General features: G+C 46.0%; 2 protein-coding genes across 3 annotated transcripts; both read left to right on the forward strand.

Annotated features, from left to right (window-relative positions):
- The first annotated feature begins 255 nt into the window (after window positions 1–255).
- On the forward strand, window positions 256–3,983 carry six7 (SIX homeobox 7). The gene is made up of 3 exons (XM_086196803.1): window positions 256–663; window positions 1,697–1,860; window positions 2,129–3,983. The coding sequence occupies exons 1-3, from the start codon at window positions 256–258 to the stop codon at window positions 2,337–2,339; spliced, it is 783 nt and encodes a 260-aa protein (XP_086052929.1). The 3' UTR covers window positions 2,340–3,983.
- Window positions 3,984–4,966: 983 nt separating this feature from the next.
- Window positions 4,967–12,069, forward strand: LOC147238854 (actin-related protein 2). Of its 2 annotated transcripts, XM_086196614.1 has the most exons (9): window positions 4,967–5,144; window positions 5,840–5,950; window positions 8,361–8,519; window positions 8,874–9,003; window positions 9,366–9,502; window positions 9,596–9,745; window positions 10,075–10,220; window positions 10,297–10,429; window positions 11,027–12,069. In XM_086196614.1, the coding sequence occupies exons 1-9, from the start codon at window positions 5,097–5,099 to the stop codon at window positions 11,195–11,197; spliced, it is 1,185 nt and encodes a 394-aa protein (XP_086052740.1). In that variant the 5' UTR covers window positions 4,967–5,096; the 3' UTR covers window positions 11,198–12,069. The 2 variants fall into 2 exon arrangements, with proteins under 2 accessions (XP_086052740.1, XP_086052741.1); XM_086196615.1 differs by lacking the exons at window positions 4,967–5,144; window positions 5,840–5,950 and adding an exon at window positions 7,921–8,064.
- The last annotated feature ends 475 nt before the right edge of the window (window positions 12,070–12,544 follow it).

A 12,544-nucleotide genomic window follows, 5' to 3' on the forward strand; every position in this document is an offset into this window, starting at 1 on the left:
CTCAAAACAAGCACAGAGATGCTAATTGTATCTGGCTATAAATACAGCTTCCCTCCTCGCCCTCTTTCTTTACTCGTCCCGGCTCTGGAGTCCCGGAGCAGCCGAGGCGCTCCGGCTTCCCCGAAACATTTACCAAACTACCAGGAAGGGCTTACGTAAGCGAGGCGGCTACATAGGAACCTCTCCAAAAACGCGCTGGACGCGAACTTTTACGCACGCTTGGATGCAGCGCGCCGTGTGAGCTCCGAGGCAGAGATGTTCCCGTTACCGATGTTCACGCCGGACCAAGTGGCTCGGGTGTGTGAGAACCTGGAGGAGACGGGTGACATCGAGCGCCTGGGTCGGTTCCTCTGGTCGCTTCCGGCCGCCGTCCCCGGATCCGCCGGTGAGGCGCTGAACCGACACGAGTCGGTGATGCGAGCCAGAGCCCTGGTCGCCTTCCACGGTGGGAACTTTGAGGCTTTGTACCAGATCCTGCAGAGTCACCGCTTCACGCGCGAGTCTCACGCCAAACTGCAGGATTTGTGGCTGGATGCGCATTACCGGGAGGCGGAGAGGCTGCGGGGGCGGCCGCTGGGTCCGGTGGAGAAATACCGGATCCGCAAGAAGTTCCCTTTACCCCGAACCATCTGGGACGGAGAGCAGAAGACTCACTGCTTCAAGGTAAGGCAGGTCCCGCCGGGGGTCCACTCGGCCCCTGCTGCAGGACCAGCAGATGACAATTTGAATACTTTCATTCCATCTCTGCCTTTTAAAGTCCTCATATTAATAATCCATGTTTCGTGGCCCTCACGGCTGTGAGGTGGAACTTGTCTCCACTATTGGATTCCTTTTGACTCAAAATATAAATAGAAAACATATTTAATCATTTGTTCCTTGAGGAGCTGCATTTTATGACGTGAGACTCAAAATGATTAATTATTATGAGTGAATTATTAATAAAAGGAACAGTTATAACTTGTTCCCACAAATGTGGGAGTGTCTCTGTTTGGCCCCTGAGGGACTCCATAGACTCCAATGATCTCAGTGTTATAATTGTTAGCCGATTGTGCTAAAATTACTCAGCATTTAAATAATTAAATGAAACTGTTTGATTGCTCTGCGCGGTCCCTTCAAAAGCTATAATAACTAAAAGAAGTTGACACATGGTGCACATCTTTGTTCCCTCACACGTGCAAAGACCAGAGTCATCCTCAGTTCACCAAACTGGTCCTGGAAGCTATTCTGTGACATCGTGTCACAATCAAATGTCATGAGGAACACAAGAGCTACTCAGGAGCAGTGTGTGTGTGTGTGTGTGTGTGTGTGTGTGTGTGTGTGTGTGTGTGAGAGAGAGAGAGCTCCCTCTGGTGGCCGGGTTGTAGTTAATCTTGACTTCTAAAACAGGAGGGATCGTCCCCCCGGCAGGTTAAAGCCCTTAACACTATCCGATTTAGCGGATATACATCGTTATTAATACGCTGAATGTACGTTGTGTTCTTTTATTTATAAATCTGGTCTAATATGATTGTACCACGTACAGATTATGGTTGAATTGGATGATACATTCATACACGCCGACACTGGCGTCTTGATAAAGGGGCACTTCATTCATTCATTTTCCAGACAAGAGGAAGAAAGTTGTCGTTCATCCAAACGCGCGATTCCGTTGTTTTGGTCATGAGGAAGATCAGGGTGTTTTGTGTGTGTTCTGCAGGAGAGAACCCGTAGTCTGTTGAGGGAGTGGTACCTCCAGGATCCGTATCCCAACCCCTCCAGGAAGCGTCATCTGGCCCAGGCTACAGGACTCACGCCTACACAGGTCGGCAACTGGTTCAAGAACCGCCGCCAGAGAGACCGTGCTGCGTCAGCAAAAAACAGGTAGCAACGAGTGTCGCTCTCTCTCTCGGACTTGATGATTCTCTGTTTTTATGGAGTTTTAAAACTTCAGCATGCTCACATTTTTATGGCTGAAATTTGTCAACTCCGGATTTATACGACAAACTTCGGTGAAAATCAGCCTCATGGTTTTGGCGCCACAGAAAGCGTGACCTCCTTTATGGATTGACACTTTAATAGATAGAACCAAAACAACGAAAGTCGTCCTACCACACCACTAAACCTGCTTTTCTCTTCCCCTCCTTCCCAGAATGCAGCAGGATCCCTCCCTCCTGACCTCTGAGAACTCCCCCGACAGCTCCCTCCAGGAGCGCCACCAACACCCCCACTTGCTGCCTACCTCCCATCGCCACCCGGGCAGCCCAGAGGCCAGCGACTGCAGCACCGGGACGGAGCACAGGGGAACGGGAGCCTCCACCCCTGAGATCTCCGTCAGCAGCGACAGCGAATACGAGTCCTGAGGCCACAAACTTTTTTCAAGGACAAACTCTCTTTTGGGGAGAAGGCAGCGTCGTCGGCAAAGACTCGCAGACTCTCTGTTGCCGTGGACACACAGGAGCTGATGTAGGGGGACGGAGGGAGAGGTGACGGGACAGTACGAGGGTACGATTTGCAAGAAACATTACGCACTTAAAGAGCGCCATGGCCCAAAAACCGCTAACCACGACACGACATCTCAGGGAAAGTATTTATAGAAATAATGCCAATGGTCTGTAGATACTGTGAACATTGCTATTATAAGTTTTATACAGGTTTCAGGAACTTGTTTGACTTAGACAGTTTTATGTGATGATAGTTTTGTACAGAAATCGTGCAGACACATTGAGCAATGCCTTGGGTAGACGGCTGCCTTTCCATGCAGATTGTCCTCCCATCACCCCAAAAGGTCACAGAACCAACGACTCTGGCTAACGCAGTAATTGGATGAAGTTATTGTCAGCGTATGCATGATTATTGAAGCGTAATCATGTCAATGCACAGTCAGGGACCGTATTTCTGTTCAGCTGAATGAGTCGGACGTTTTTTTGTTTTGTTTTTTTTAAACCAAAGGTGGCGCAAAGAAAAGATGCAAATTCATCCACTTGAAAAATAATAAATACAAACGTCTGTTTGTTTAGTGGCTTTGTAACTCAGATTATTCGGACTTGTTGAGTTACCACAAACGATGTTAATCCAGACTAAAGCTCCATCTGACTCATTCGTATCCAACCATGACCCAAATACGATGAACAGTGAATTTCTTATGACACTGAATGGAAATTCGCTGGTCTACTTTGGGCGCTAACTTGCAAAATGTCAAGCATTTTAGTTCTAACCAGGCCGTATGAATATGACTAGAGTGCCGACTGGTGTTCACCCTAACATGGAGGGGGATTAACACCAGCAGCTGGCCTTGGACCGTCCATTCATTTCAAACTGATTCAGAGCCTTAGAGAGCACCTTGTATACACACCGCCGTACCGGGAGCACTTAGGATCTCCTTTTTCCTCAGGGTTTTTCTTGTATTGGTTATCACGAAAAAAGATTTCACTTTACTAAAAAAGTTTGGGACCAAAGGCCGGTCCTGGCCCACGAACACCCACTGTGGCGCCGTCGAGGGTTTTTGCACCCCTCCTCTTCCTTCAACCAAGATTCATGAAAATCAGCCCTGTGGTTTAGTTCTAATCCTGCCGACAGATCATGAATATTTAGTTCAACACATTTCTTTGCCTTAAAAAGGAGCAAAGGGCGTCAACATTCCAACATAAAAGTTCAAACTGTGTCATTACAAATGTGCTGCTTCACTGACAAAACCTTTTCACCAGCTGTGTTTTACCTGCTCACAGACGCGCGCCGGTTTGTGAGCCTCCTGAGCTGCTCTCACCGTGAACCACAGGAGCGTGAGCACAGACAACTTACTGAACACTAGTTAAGTCTTAACTCAGTGTGCCTACCGCGTCAGCCAGATCCAGTCAGATGTGATCGTGTCCTGGTGTCAGAACAGACACCGTCGACGGCCTACTGTCTTTCTTACAACCATCGTTTCTCATCACATGACTCGTCTTTTAATGAGAAATGTATTTTTCAAATGTTTTATGTTAATAAAAGAACCTATTTTTATCCAACCTGATTCCCGCTCAGTGTATTTATGAGTTGGGGGGGGTCTTCCATATACTCTCCTTGGCGTGGACTCCACAAGACCTCTGAAGGCGAGCCGTGGTGTCTGGAACCAAGACCTTCACAGGAGATCCGGTTTTTCGGTAATTTGTCAGAGAGCAGTTCTTCTCCTGGAATCGGCTCAGACAAATGATCCTTCGCTCCCTCCAGGGCATCAAAGAGACTTGGGTACCCAGGACCGGTTCTCCAGTATTTGTGTGTTGATCCTTCTTCTCCTACTGAAAACCAGGAAGTCATGTATTTAAATTTTGTCATCAAAAAGTAGCAGCTGTTTTAGAAAGTAACTATTGCATCCACAAGGTGGCGCTAAAGAGCATGTTATATACGATTGACATAGTGTGAAAAACCCCGTCATTGTGATCTTTGCACCATTAGTTTTCCTTCTTGTAACCACTGGATGGTGCTCTGACCTAAATTTAGCTCATAGATGTTCCAGTTACTGCTGTTTCTTGTTCTACTCATAAATATCAAACATGGCCGCCTTGTCATGGTAACACAGTTTAGTGAAAACTCTTCATTCTGACCAAATCTGAGACAGATCTGGTCGACCCACCAGGAGGGGAACGTCACAGTGTAGAAAAATGTGTCATTTCCTGTTGCCACCAGGTGACGCTATGATTATTCTGTCCCAAAATCGGAGGGATTCTTCCTAGGCCTGGTGTATGCACGCGCGCGCGCACACACACACACACACACACACACACACACACACACACACACACACACACACACACACACACACACACACACACACACACACAAATTTTTTTGTAATCCTGCTGGCAGAAAAACACCAATGAAAACACAACTTCCTCGCTACAGAGTTCAGTAAGACCACACCTTTGTCAGAGTTGACCAATCCCTCCTACAGGGTCAAAAAAAAAAAAGGGTGTTCTCACTTCGAGCACCCGCCCACATCAGAAGAAGTAGCAAGACACTTCTGCTTACCTGTCAGTGGCTGCAAAAATTCCCATGCAACAACCCTGAGTTACTTGGATTAGTTGGTTCGTTGGACCCCTGTCCTGACAGGAGGACGTGCCTGGAGCTACTCTGATCAGACCATGGACAGCCAGGGGAGGAAGGTGGTGGTGTGTGACAATGGGACGGGCGTAAGTACTGACAATTCTCAACCTGTTCAAAGTTTCATCTCAGATAAATGCCACTTTTACTGAGGCAAATCAGGTTCGTTCAACACTGAGAAGTTTTATCCTCCGTTCTTTTCCTCTGGATCCTGGTGAAGAGGAAAGGGTGTGTGTGAAACAGCCTGTCTGGGCTTGTCACGCACATGAACACACACACACACACACACACAAACGCACACGCACCCATAAAAGGCTGCGATGCTCTAATCTGAGTTCACATTGGATAAAAATGAGGAAGAGAAATCATAGTTGCTTAAACCACCCAAGTGTCTTTTCAGTTCTGCAAACACTGCAGCTCAGACAAGCCTGGGTTGTGTTCCAAGCCCGCCTTCAAAAACTGCCTGTTGCCTGTCTTGTGGAATGCACTGCATCCCTGCAGGCTAAGGAATGTGTCCACCACCACACAGGCAAGTTCAGACACTGCAGGAGAGTCATGACAGGCACAGACCGACATTCCCATTCCATTGAGTACGCAGCAAGAGTGCAATCCCACTGTGTGATTGCTCAAAAGCATCCATCATTTATCACGGGTCAGTTTCCTGGACAGAGCTTAAGCCTCCAGCTGGATTAATAAAGGGAATGGAAGTCATTTGTGGATGGGAATTATCCGGTGCGGGATTAATGTGGTGGATAAACATACTCACTCTAACGTCCCTCCCCAGTTTGTCAAGTGTGGATTTGCTGGGTCCAACTTCCCGGACCACATCTTCCCCGCCATGGTGGGTCGTCCAGTCATAAGATCCACCACCAAAGTGGGAAGCATTGAGATCAAGGTGAGCTCGGTCAGATGGGTTATGAATGCTGACTAGACAGAAGGCATCTTTAAGAGCTAAAATATATATTCACCATGTAGTATATTATACTATTACATACATACTAGTGCAGGAATGACTCCTAAAATTCAGAACTAAGTTAGCATTGTTCAACACAATGCCTGAAATAAATTCTGGTTCACACAAAGTTAAGATATTTTACAAATTTGGTTGTATGACATTAAATAAGTGTCGTACAAATTGCAGTCGCTGAAACGCTGCTAATGAAAATCAATGTCACGCTGACAACAGCGATGTCGTGGTCATGTTGAAGACCAGGGGGTAGTTTGTTAGTAACATCAAGTTAGACTTTCAGACAGTAACTCAGAGAGTAACTTCAAGTTACTTGTTACAGTAATCCAAACAAATAAACACATAACAATCAGATCAAACTTTTGGTTGTGGGACCTTATGGTGATGCTAACGTTTGCGTTGGCCTTCAGATGAAAAGTCTCTCTCTGCGCCGCACTTTCATCAACGAAAGCTTATTTAGGCTGATTTTATTTGCTTCCTTAAGATGAACAACTAGCATTGCTTGTCCTTTGGCTTCTTCATCTATTATTTCCTTGTTTTTTTGTCTGTTGACAGGGACAGCGGAGCTCCACTAGAGTTAGCTACTGCCGAGTTGGCAACAGTTAGCTAGAAAAAGGAAAAAAAGAAAAGAATCCAGACTGCCAGATTTCATCAAGTTGTGGTGATGAGATCGAGATATTAGTCAGTATTGTGTCTCCAGAACGTCTCATGAATGAAGTCAGTTCTTTTGTTCCAACATCCGCTCATCAAATTGAACAGAATCTGTCCTTAATGTCAGGACATCTACGTCTGCTAGCTCTGTCTGGGACCTGCTCAGCTACACCTGACCTTCCCCTGCACTCTCAGCCCTTCTTAACTCACAGCTCATACGTATTAAAGTGTCTTAAAAGTGTACACCTGTTAGCTTCCTAAGACCCCGTTAAGTTTGTATGCCTCACTGGTCATACAGGTTGAGGTCGAGCAGATCATGTAGAACTTTTAGCCTCTTAACGCTCCGAGAACTGCCCTCGGGGATTCTGAGGAGCTCAAAGGACATAGATGTAAAGGAAGGGCAGGCTCCCAGGGTCTGGAGATTACTCTGGATTAGCCTCTGCTTCATGTGGGTGATATAATGCAAGTTGCCAAAAGGCCTACCTCTTTACTTCTCAGTAAAACTAGTATTACCATCTCGTGCTGGTATCTTATATAACCCTAGTAGGCACTTGTGTGAAATGGTGCCACGATCGGCGGACAAATTCTTAAGTTATGACCAAAAACATCAAAAATGTTTTGCTCTCAAACATTTGATTTGGATAGACCATCGTTAGCATGCAAGCAGAAACACGCTAAAAGGCTACTAGTGAGCTAGTTAAGGTGTTTCTGGCGTCTTAGTTCTGCTCCGTGTGGATACTCCTCACATTCATTCGGCTAACTGGTAGTGGTCTATGAACTCAAACCAGTGTGTGTTGAAATTAGGGGCCTGACCTTTGGTCTGAAAATAGGAAAGACCAGCCGTGTCACACTGAAGCATGGACTTCTAGTTTGGGACTTTTAGTTTGCATTTGTGACTATTTTGTTTTGGAAGTGTTCATGCAGTTTTCATGTTTCACCAGTGTGCGTTTCTGTTTGTGTTAACTAGCATTCAGTTCCTGTTTTATTTTGTCAGCTCCTCCCTCCTGTGTTTTTATGCGCTTGTCACTTCCTGTCCTTGTCTGGTTCTTGGGCGCTCCACCTGGGTCTGGTATTGTAATCAGACCTGGTCCCGCTCCTGGCGTCTCTCGTCCTATCAGCTGCTTCCTGCCCTCCTGTTCTAACACCTGTTTCTTGTTTGGTCTTTAGCGGCGAGGATTTCAGTTTGGCTGTCAGCTCAGTTCTTGTTGGCTCTTGTGTCACCTTAGCTGTCATGTCACAAGTCTGCTGTCCTGCCTTTGTTGCTCACCAGTGTTTCTTGGAGTTGTTTTTTTGTTTTTGTTTTTTTTTGTAAAATAAACCTCCTAGCTTGTTGTAGCCCTGCCTGCTCTCCATTCTCTGCGTCCTGGTCCCGCCACACGTGACACCTACAGGTCAAAAAAATAACTGCCTCAGCCAAGGTTGTGCTAGTCAGCTATTAAGCCATAAAACAACAAAGTATCCATTGTATTCAACCCAGAGTACTTAAAAAATTAAAAAAAACCTCATGTATTGAATATCCGACACTGTCAAGTATTGAAAGCTGCTTGATTTCTAACAGGATATTGCCTCGTCTCCATTGCCTTTGGTAATAAACAAATAGCTTCCTTGGCGTGAGCTGTGGAGCGAGACTCTTGTTCTGCACCTCCTTCTCGGCCGTTGCTGAAGGCTTTCTGATTTTTTCATTCAGGACCTCATGGTGGGAGATGAGGCCAGTGAATGCCGCTCACTACTGGAGGTCTCTTACCCCATGGAGAATGGCATGGTGCGCTCTTGGGAAGACATGCTTCACATTTGGGACTACACCTTTGGTCCTGAGCGCCTGGATGTCAACCCCTCTGAGTGCAAGGTATACGAACAGGCCGACCTTTTGGGAACTAAATGTATTGTCCATCTTCTCTAGAGTCAAGAAGATAGACACCCTTCACTCCTCTTTTCTACATGAGGGAGGTGAGCTTAGCACAATGAATGGCACTGGGTGGGAAGTGTTAACAAACCAACATCCCAGATCAGGACATTCATCTCTTTGTGGGTCTGGAGGGAAAGGACATCAGTGCACTTCCCAAAAAGTTGGCAAGTTCTTTGAGGGTTATATGAACTTACTTACTCTAAAATGCATATAAATTAGCAGGAAGTTGCAAATTGTCTCTGCTACCCTTTTTTTTTTTTTTTTTTTACCCAAACATATTTTTGTACCTTCCAGATCCTGCTGACTGAACCGCCTATGAACCCAACCAAGAATCGTGAGAAGATTGCAGAGGTGATGTTTGAGAAGTACCAGTTCCACGGCATCTACGTGGCGATTCAAGCGGTCCTCACCCTGTACGCTCAGGGTAAGACTCTAGAACCTGAGTGCAAAATCAAGATTCGATTTTAAGAAAAAAAAAGTTCAGATCCTGTAACTCGTTCATCTTCGTTGTAAAATCATATATTGGCACTTGGAGAGGGCAAAGCTCTGCTAAACGAACATGTGGTAAATCGGATCTACTGTTCCTCTAGTTCTTTCATCCTAGCAAATTGTATAAAAATCCACCCACAATTTTTGAGTTATATGCTAACAATCACTGATGATCACATGACCTCCTTGGTGGAGGTAAACAGAGCTGAAACTGCACGTTTTAGTCCCTTAAGCTTTGTTCAAAACTGCCATCGTGCCTTTGTTTCCTTATTTTGACTGATTCATGACTGGACTCAGGGTTGCTGACCGGTGTGGTTCTCGATTCGGGGGATGGTGTCACCCACATCTGTCCGGTGTATGAGGGCTACTCGTTACCCCACCTCACACGTAGGCTGGACATTGCTGGACGTGACATCACACGTTACCTCATTAAGGTAGGCCAAGCAAAGGCGCCAACTGGAAAATGAAATTAACAAATCATATCCTCTTAACAACTTATCTTCTCATCTCCTCTCTTGCCGAATCAGCTCCTGTTGCTTCGTGGCTATGCCTTCAACCACTCGGCTGACTTTGAGACTGTTCGTATGCTGAAGGAGAAACTCTGCTATGTGGGATACAACATTGAGCAGGAACAGCGTCTGGCCACAGAAACCACCTACCTGGTGGAGTCCTTCACGGTATGATGAAGAACTAAACACCAAGGGAGTATGGCTCAGCATGGGGAATAAAGGACTTCCCTGGATTTAGATGTAAAGCTTGATACCAATCATATCTGCACCGCAGGTGAAAAGCTTGACCCAAAAGGCAGTTAGCTTAGCGTAGCATAGGTTAGCACAATGACCAAAGGAACTAGCTAGCCTACACGCTTCAAAAAATCTGCCTGCTAGCACCTCTGTAGCTCTGAACACAATTTCGAGGTTGTGCAGTCGTGTATCTTCCATGCTAAGCTAAATTAGGCTAACAACTATCTCTGAGGCTGAAACAAATCCTTTCTTGTTGGTTGCAGCTTCCTGACGGCCGGCAGGTGAAGGTGGGTGGAGAGAGGTTCGGGGCTCCTGAAGCTCTCTTCCAGCCTCACCTCATCAACATAGAGGGGGCAGGCGTAGCTGAGCTTCTGTTCAACACCATCCAGGCCGCAGACATGGACCTCAGGTCTGCTCTATACACAATCGCCCACACAAATCTGAGATGGAGGGTGATAGACGGTGGGATTTGTTTGCGTTTGCAGGGCCGACTTCTACAAGCACATTGTTCTGTCTGGAGGGACCACCATGTACCCCGGCCTCCCATCCAGACTGGAACGAGAGATCAAGCAGCTCTACCTGGAGAGGGTGCTGGACGGAGACACTCAGAAATTATCGGTGAGAACTTCTTTGTCAGTGGGAGGTCCATATTTTGAAGCTGTTATTCGGTGTTGATCTTTTGCATAAATGTCAACCGAACAAATGTAACTAGAAAGACGTGGTGAAGGAACCGGCCACCAATTCACTGGCTTCTTTCCTTGGCTCACGGGCCATCCTTCCTCCATTTGCTGTGAAAATCGACCCACTGTTTTTTTGTGTAACCCTGCAAGCAGACAAACAACTTTGGTGGTACAACATCACAGTATAAGCAAGGACTTTTGATATATTGTCTATGGCAGTAGTCAGTTTCGCTAAGCACTGACATATTCTTCCATAATACTAGAAACTGCATTTGATAAAACAATTTCATCTCGAGGTCGTCGTCCTTGTGAGGGAGTCTCCAGTATCATCGGCATATCCAGTCGCTTCTGCTATTAAATTCTGTACAGAGATGTTAATAACTGCTGCTTTCTGGATGGAAATGTACCTCGTCAACAAGACTACTGTGATATTATTGGATAGCAGCTCCAACACACGCAGACGTTAACCTTCATAACAAATACCCACCTGGATGGAAGTCACTGACCTTCTGACTTCTCTTCTGCACCTCTGCAGAAGTTTAAGATTCGCATCGAGGACCCTCCCCGGCGTAAACACATGGTGTTCCTGGGCGGCGCCGTACTCGCCAACATCATGAAGGACAAAGACTCCTTCTGGCTGAGCAGAGCAGAGTACCAGGAGAAAGGCCTGGGGGTGCTGCAAAAACTGGGAGGCGGAGTCAGATAAAGAAACTGGAGGGAAACCTCACCTGGGGGTGATGTCTCGACTCAACTTCTCACGCCTTCTCAGCTGTTTTGCGGTTGTTGATTAGAGACTTTATATTCGTCCAAGTCCAGACAGTTTGGGCTCCTTTAACCTTATAGACCCAAATGAACGTGAAAATAGAGCAAAGGTTTTAACAAAAGGAAGATTATGGTTTGACACATTTTAATATGGGGCGGGGGGGCTTTTCCATCGCTATCCGCTTGCCTCGGGACATTTGGTTGCTGCCAATGAAACACAGTTCTGTAGTGAGCCTGACAACACATCTGGCCTGAGAGCTCGGAGGGGAAGGGTCAGGAAGCGCTGACTGGTGGCGGACACGTGAACTCTTTCAAACGATAGAAGACGGGTGAAGACTGGATGCGGTTTTGTTTCAGCGCAGTTTGTTTTGCATTTGAACTTTACTTTCAAAATGTTTTATTCGTTAAATATGATAGGATTTATCTCTCTGATTTTCTTTGAAATAGCATTTTCACTCCTACTGCATGAACCTTGTGGACACAATGAGCAGCGCGGATGACTCAGAGCATGAAACCCAGGACCCCTCATGAAAACCCCCTGGGGTATCCTACTAGGAGTAATAAAGTGTTGTTGTTCTGAAACTGCCTTCACAAAACTTCCCTTACATTTAGAAAACTGAGTTGAAATGAACCAGCATTGCTGATCCCACCCTAAAAATCCCAATTTATTAATTATTACAATTAGAATTTGTTCTGAAAGATTTTTTTTTGAAACCTCCGTTTTTTTTAGGCAGCTTGAAAAAGTATTTTGTTGTTTCCTTGCCATCGCTCTCATGGTGTCAATAAATAACTAATCAAATTTTGTTGGCAACTTTTTATTTTGTACATTTTCTTACATTTTTTCAGTGGCTTTTGTTGATTTTCCTGCCTTTATCGTACACAGAAAAGCAGCCCGAAGAAAAAAAATCCCAAATAAACAAAAAAGGGTTGACTTCTAAAAACCTTCGTTTCTAACAGACGGAGAAGGTCAGATTAGTGAGGCTGTGACCAGATTCTTCTCCTTTCTAAAGGGTTTAAATAAAAGATCCTCAGTTTGCACCCCTGATCCCTGATGGACCCTCATGGACCCCTGCTAGACCCTCAAGGACCCCTGCTAGACCCTCAAGGACCCCTGCTAGACCCTCAAGGACCCCTGATAGACCCTCAAGGACCCCTGATAAACCCTCAAGGACCCCTGATAGACCCTCAAGGACCCCTGATAGACCCTCAAGGACCCCTGATAAACCCTCAAGGACCCCTGATAGACCCTCATGGACCCCTGATAGACCCTCATGGACCCCTCAGAGACCCT

The sequence above is a fragment of the Aulostomus chinensis genome, chromosome 24 (assembly GCF_037954235.1).
Source record: "Aulostomus chinensis isolate RoL2024-O1b breed Wild chromosome 24, RoL_Achi_v1.0, whole genome shotgun sequence".
NCBI lineage: Eukaryota > Metazoa > Chordata > Actinopteri > Syngnathiformes > Aulostomidae > Aulostomus > Aulostomus chinensis.

Bases quoted from the DNA above. Each gene is read 5' to 3' on its own strand.
- six7 (XM_086196803.1), top strand. From the start codon at position 256: ATGTTCCCGTTACCGATGTTCACGCCGGACCAAGTGGCTCGGGTGTGT. The intron at 664-1,696 runs GTAAGGCAGGTC...TGTGTTCTGCAG, and splicing joins AGAAGACTCACTGCTTCAAG to GAGAGAACCCGTAGTCTGTT. The intron at 1,861-2,128 runs GTAGCAACGAGT...CCTCCTTCCCAG, and splicing joins GCTGCGTCAGCAAAAAACAG to AATGCAGCAGGATCCCTCCC.
- LOC147238854 (XM_086196614.1), top strand. From the start codon at position 5,097: ATGGACAGCCAGGGGAGGAAGGTGGTGGTGTGTGACAATGGGACGGGC. The intron at 5,951-8,360 runs GTGAGCTCGGTC...TTTTTCATTCAG, and splicing joins TGGGAAGCATTGAGATCAAG to GACCTCATGGTGGGAGATGA. The intron at 9,503-9,595 runs GTAGGCCAAGCA...TTGCCGAATCAG, and splicing joins TCACACGTTACCTCATTAAG to CTCCTGTTGCTTCGTGGCTA.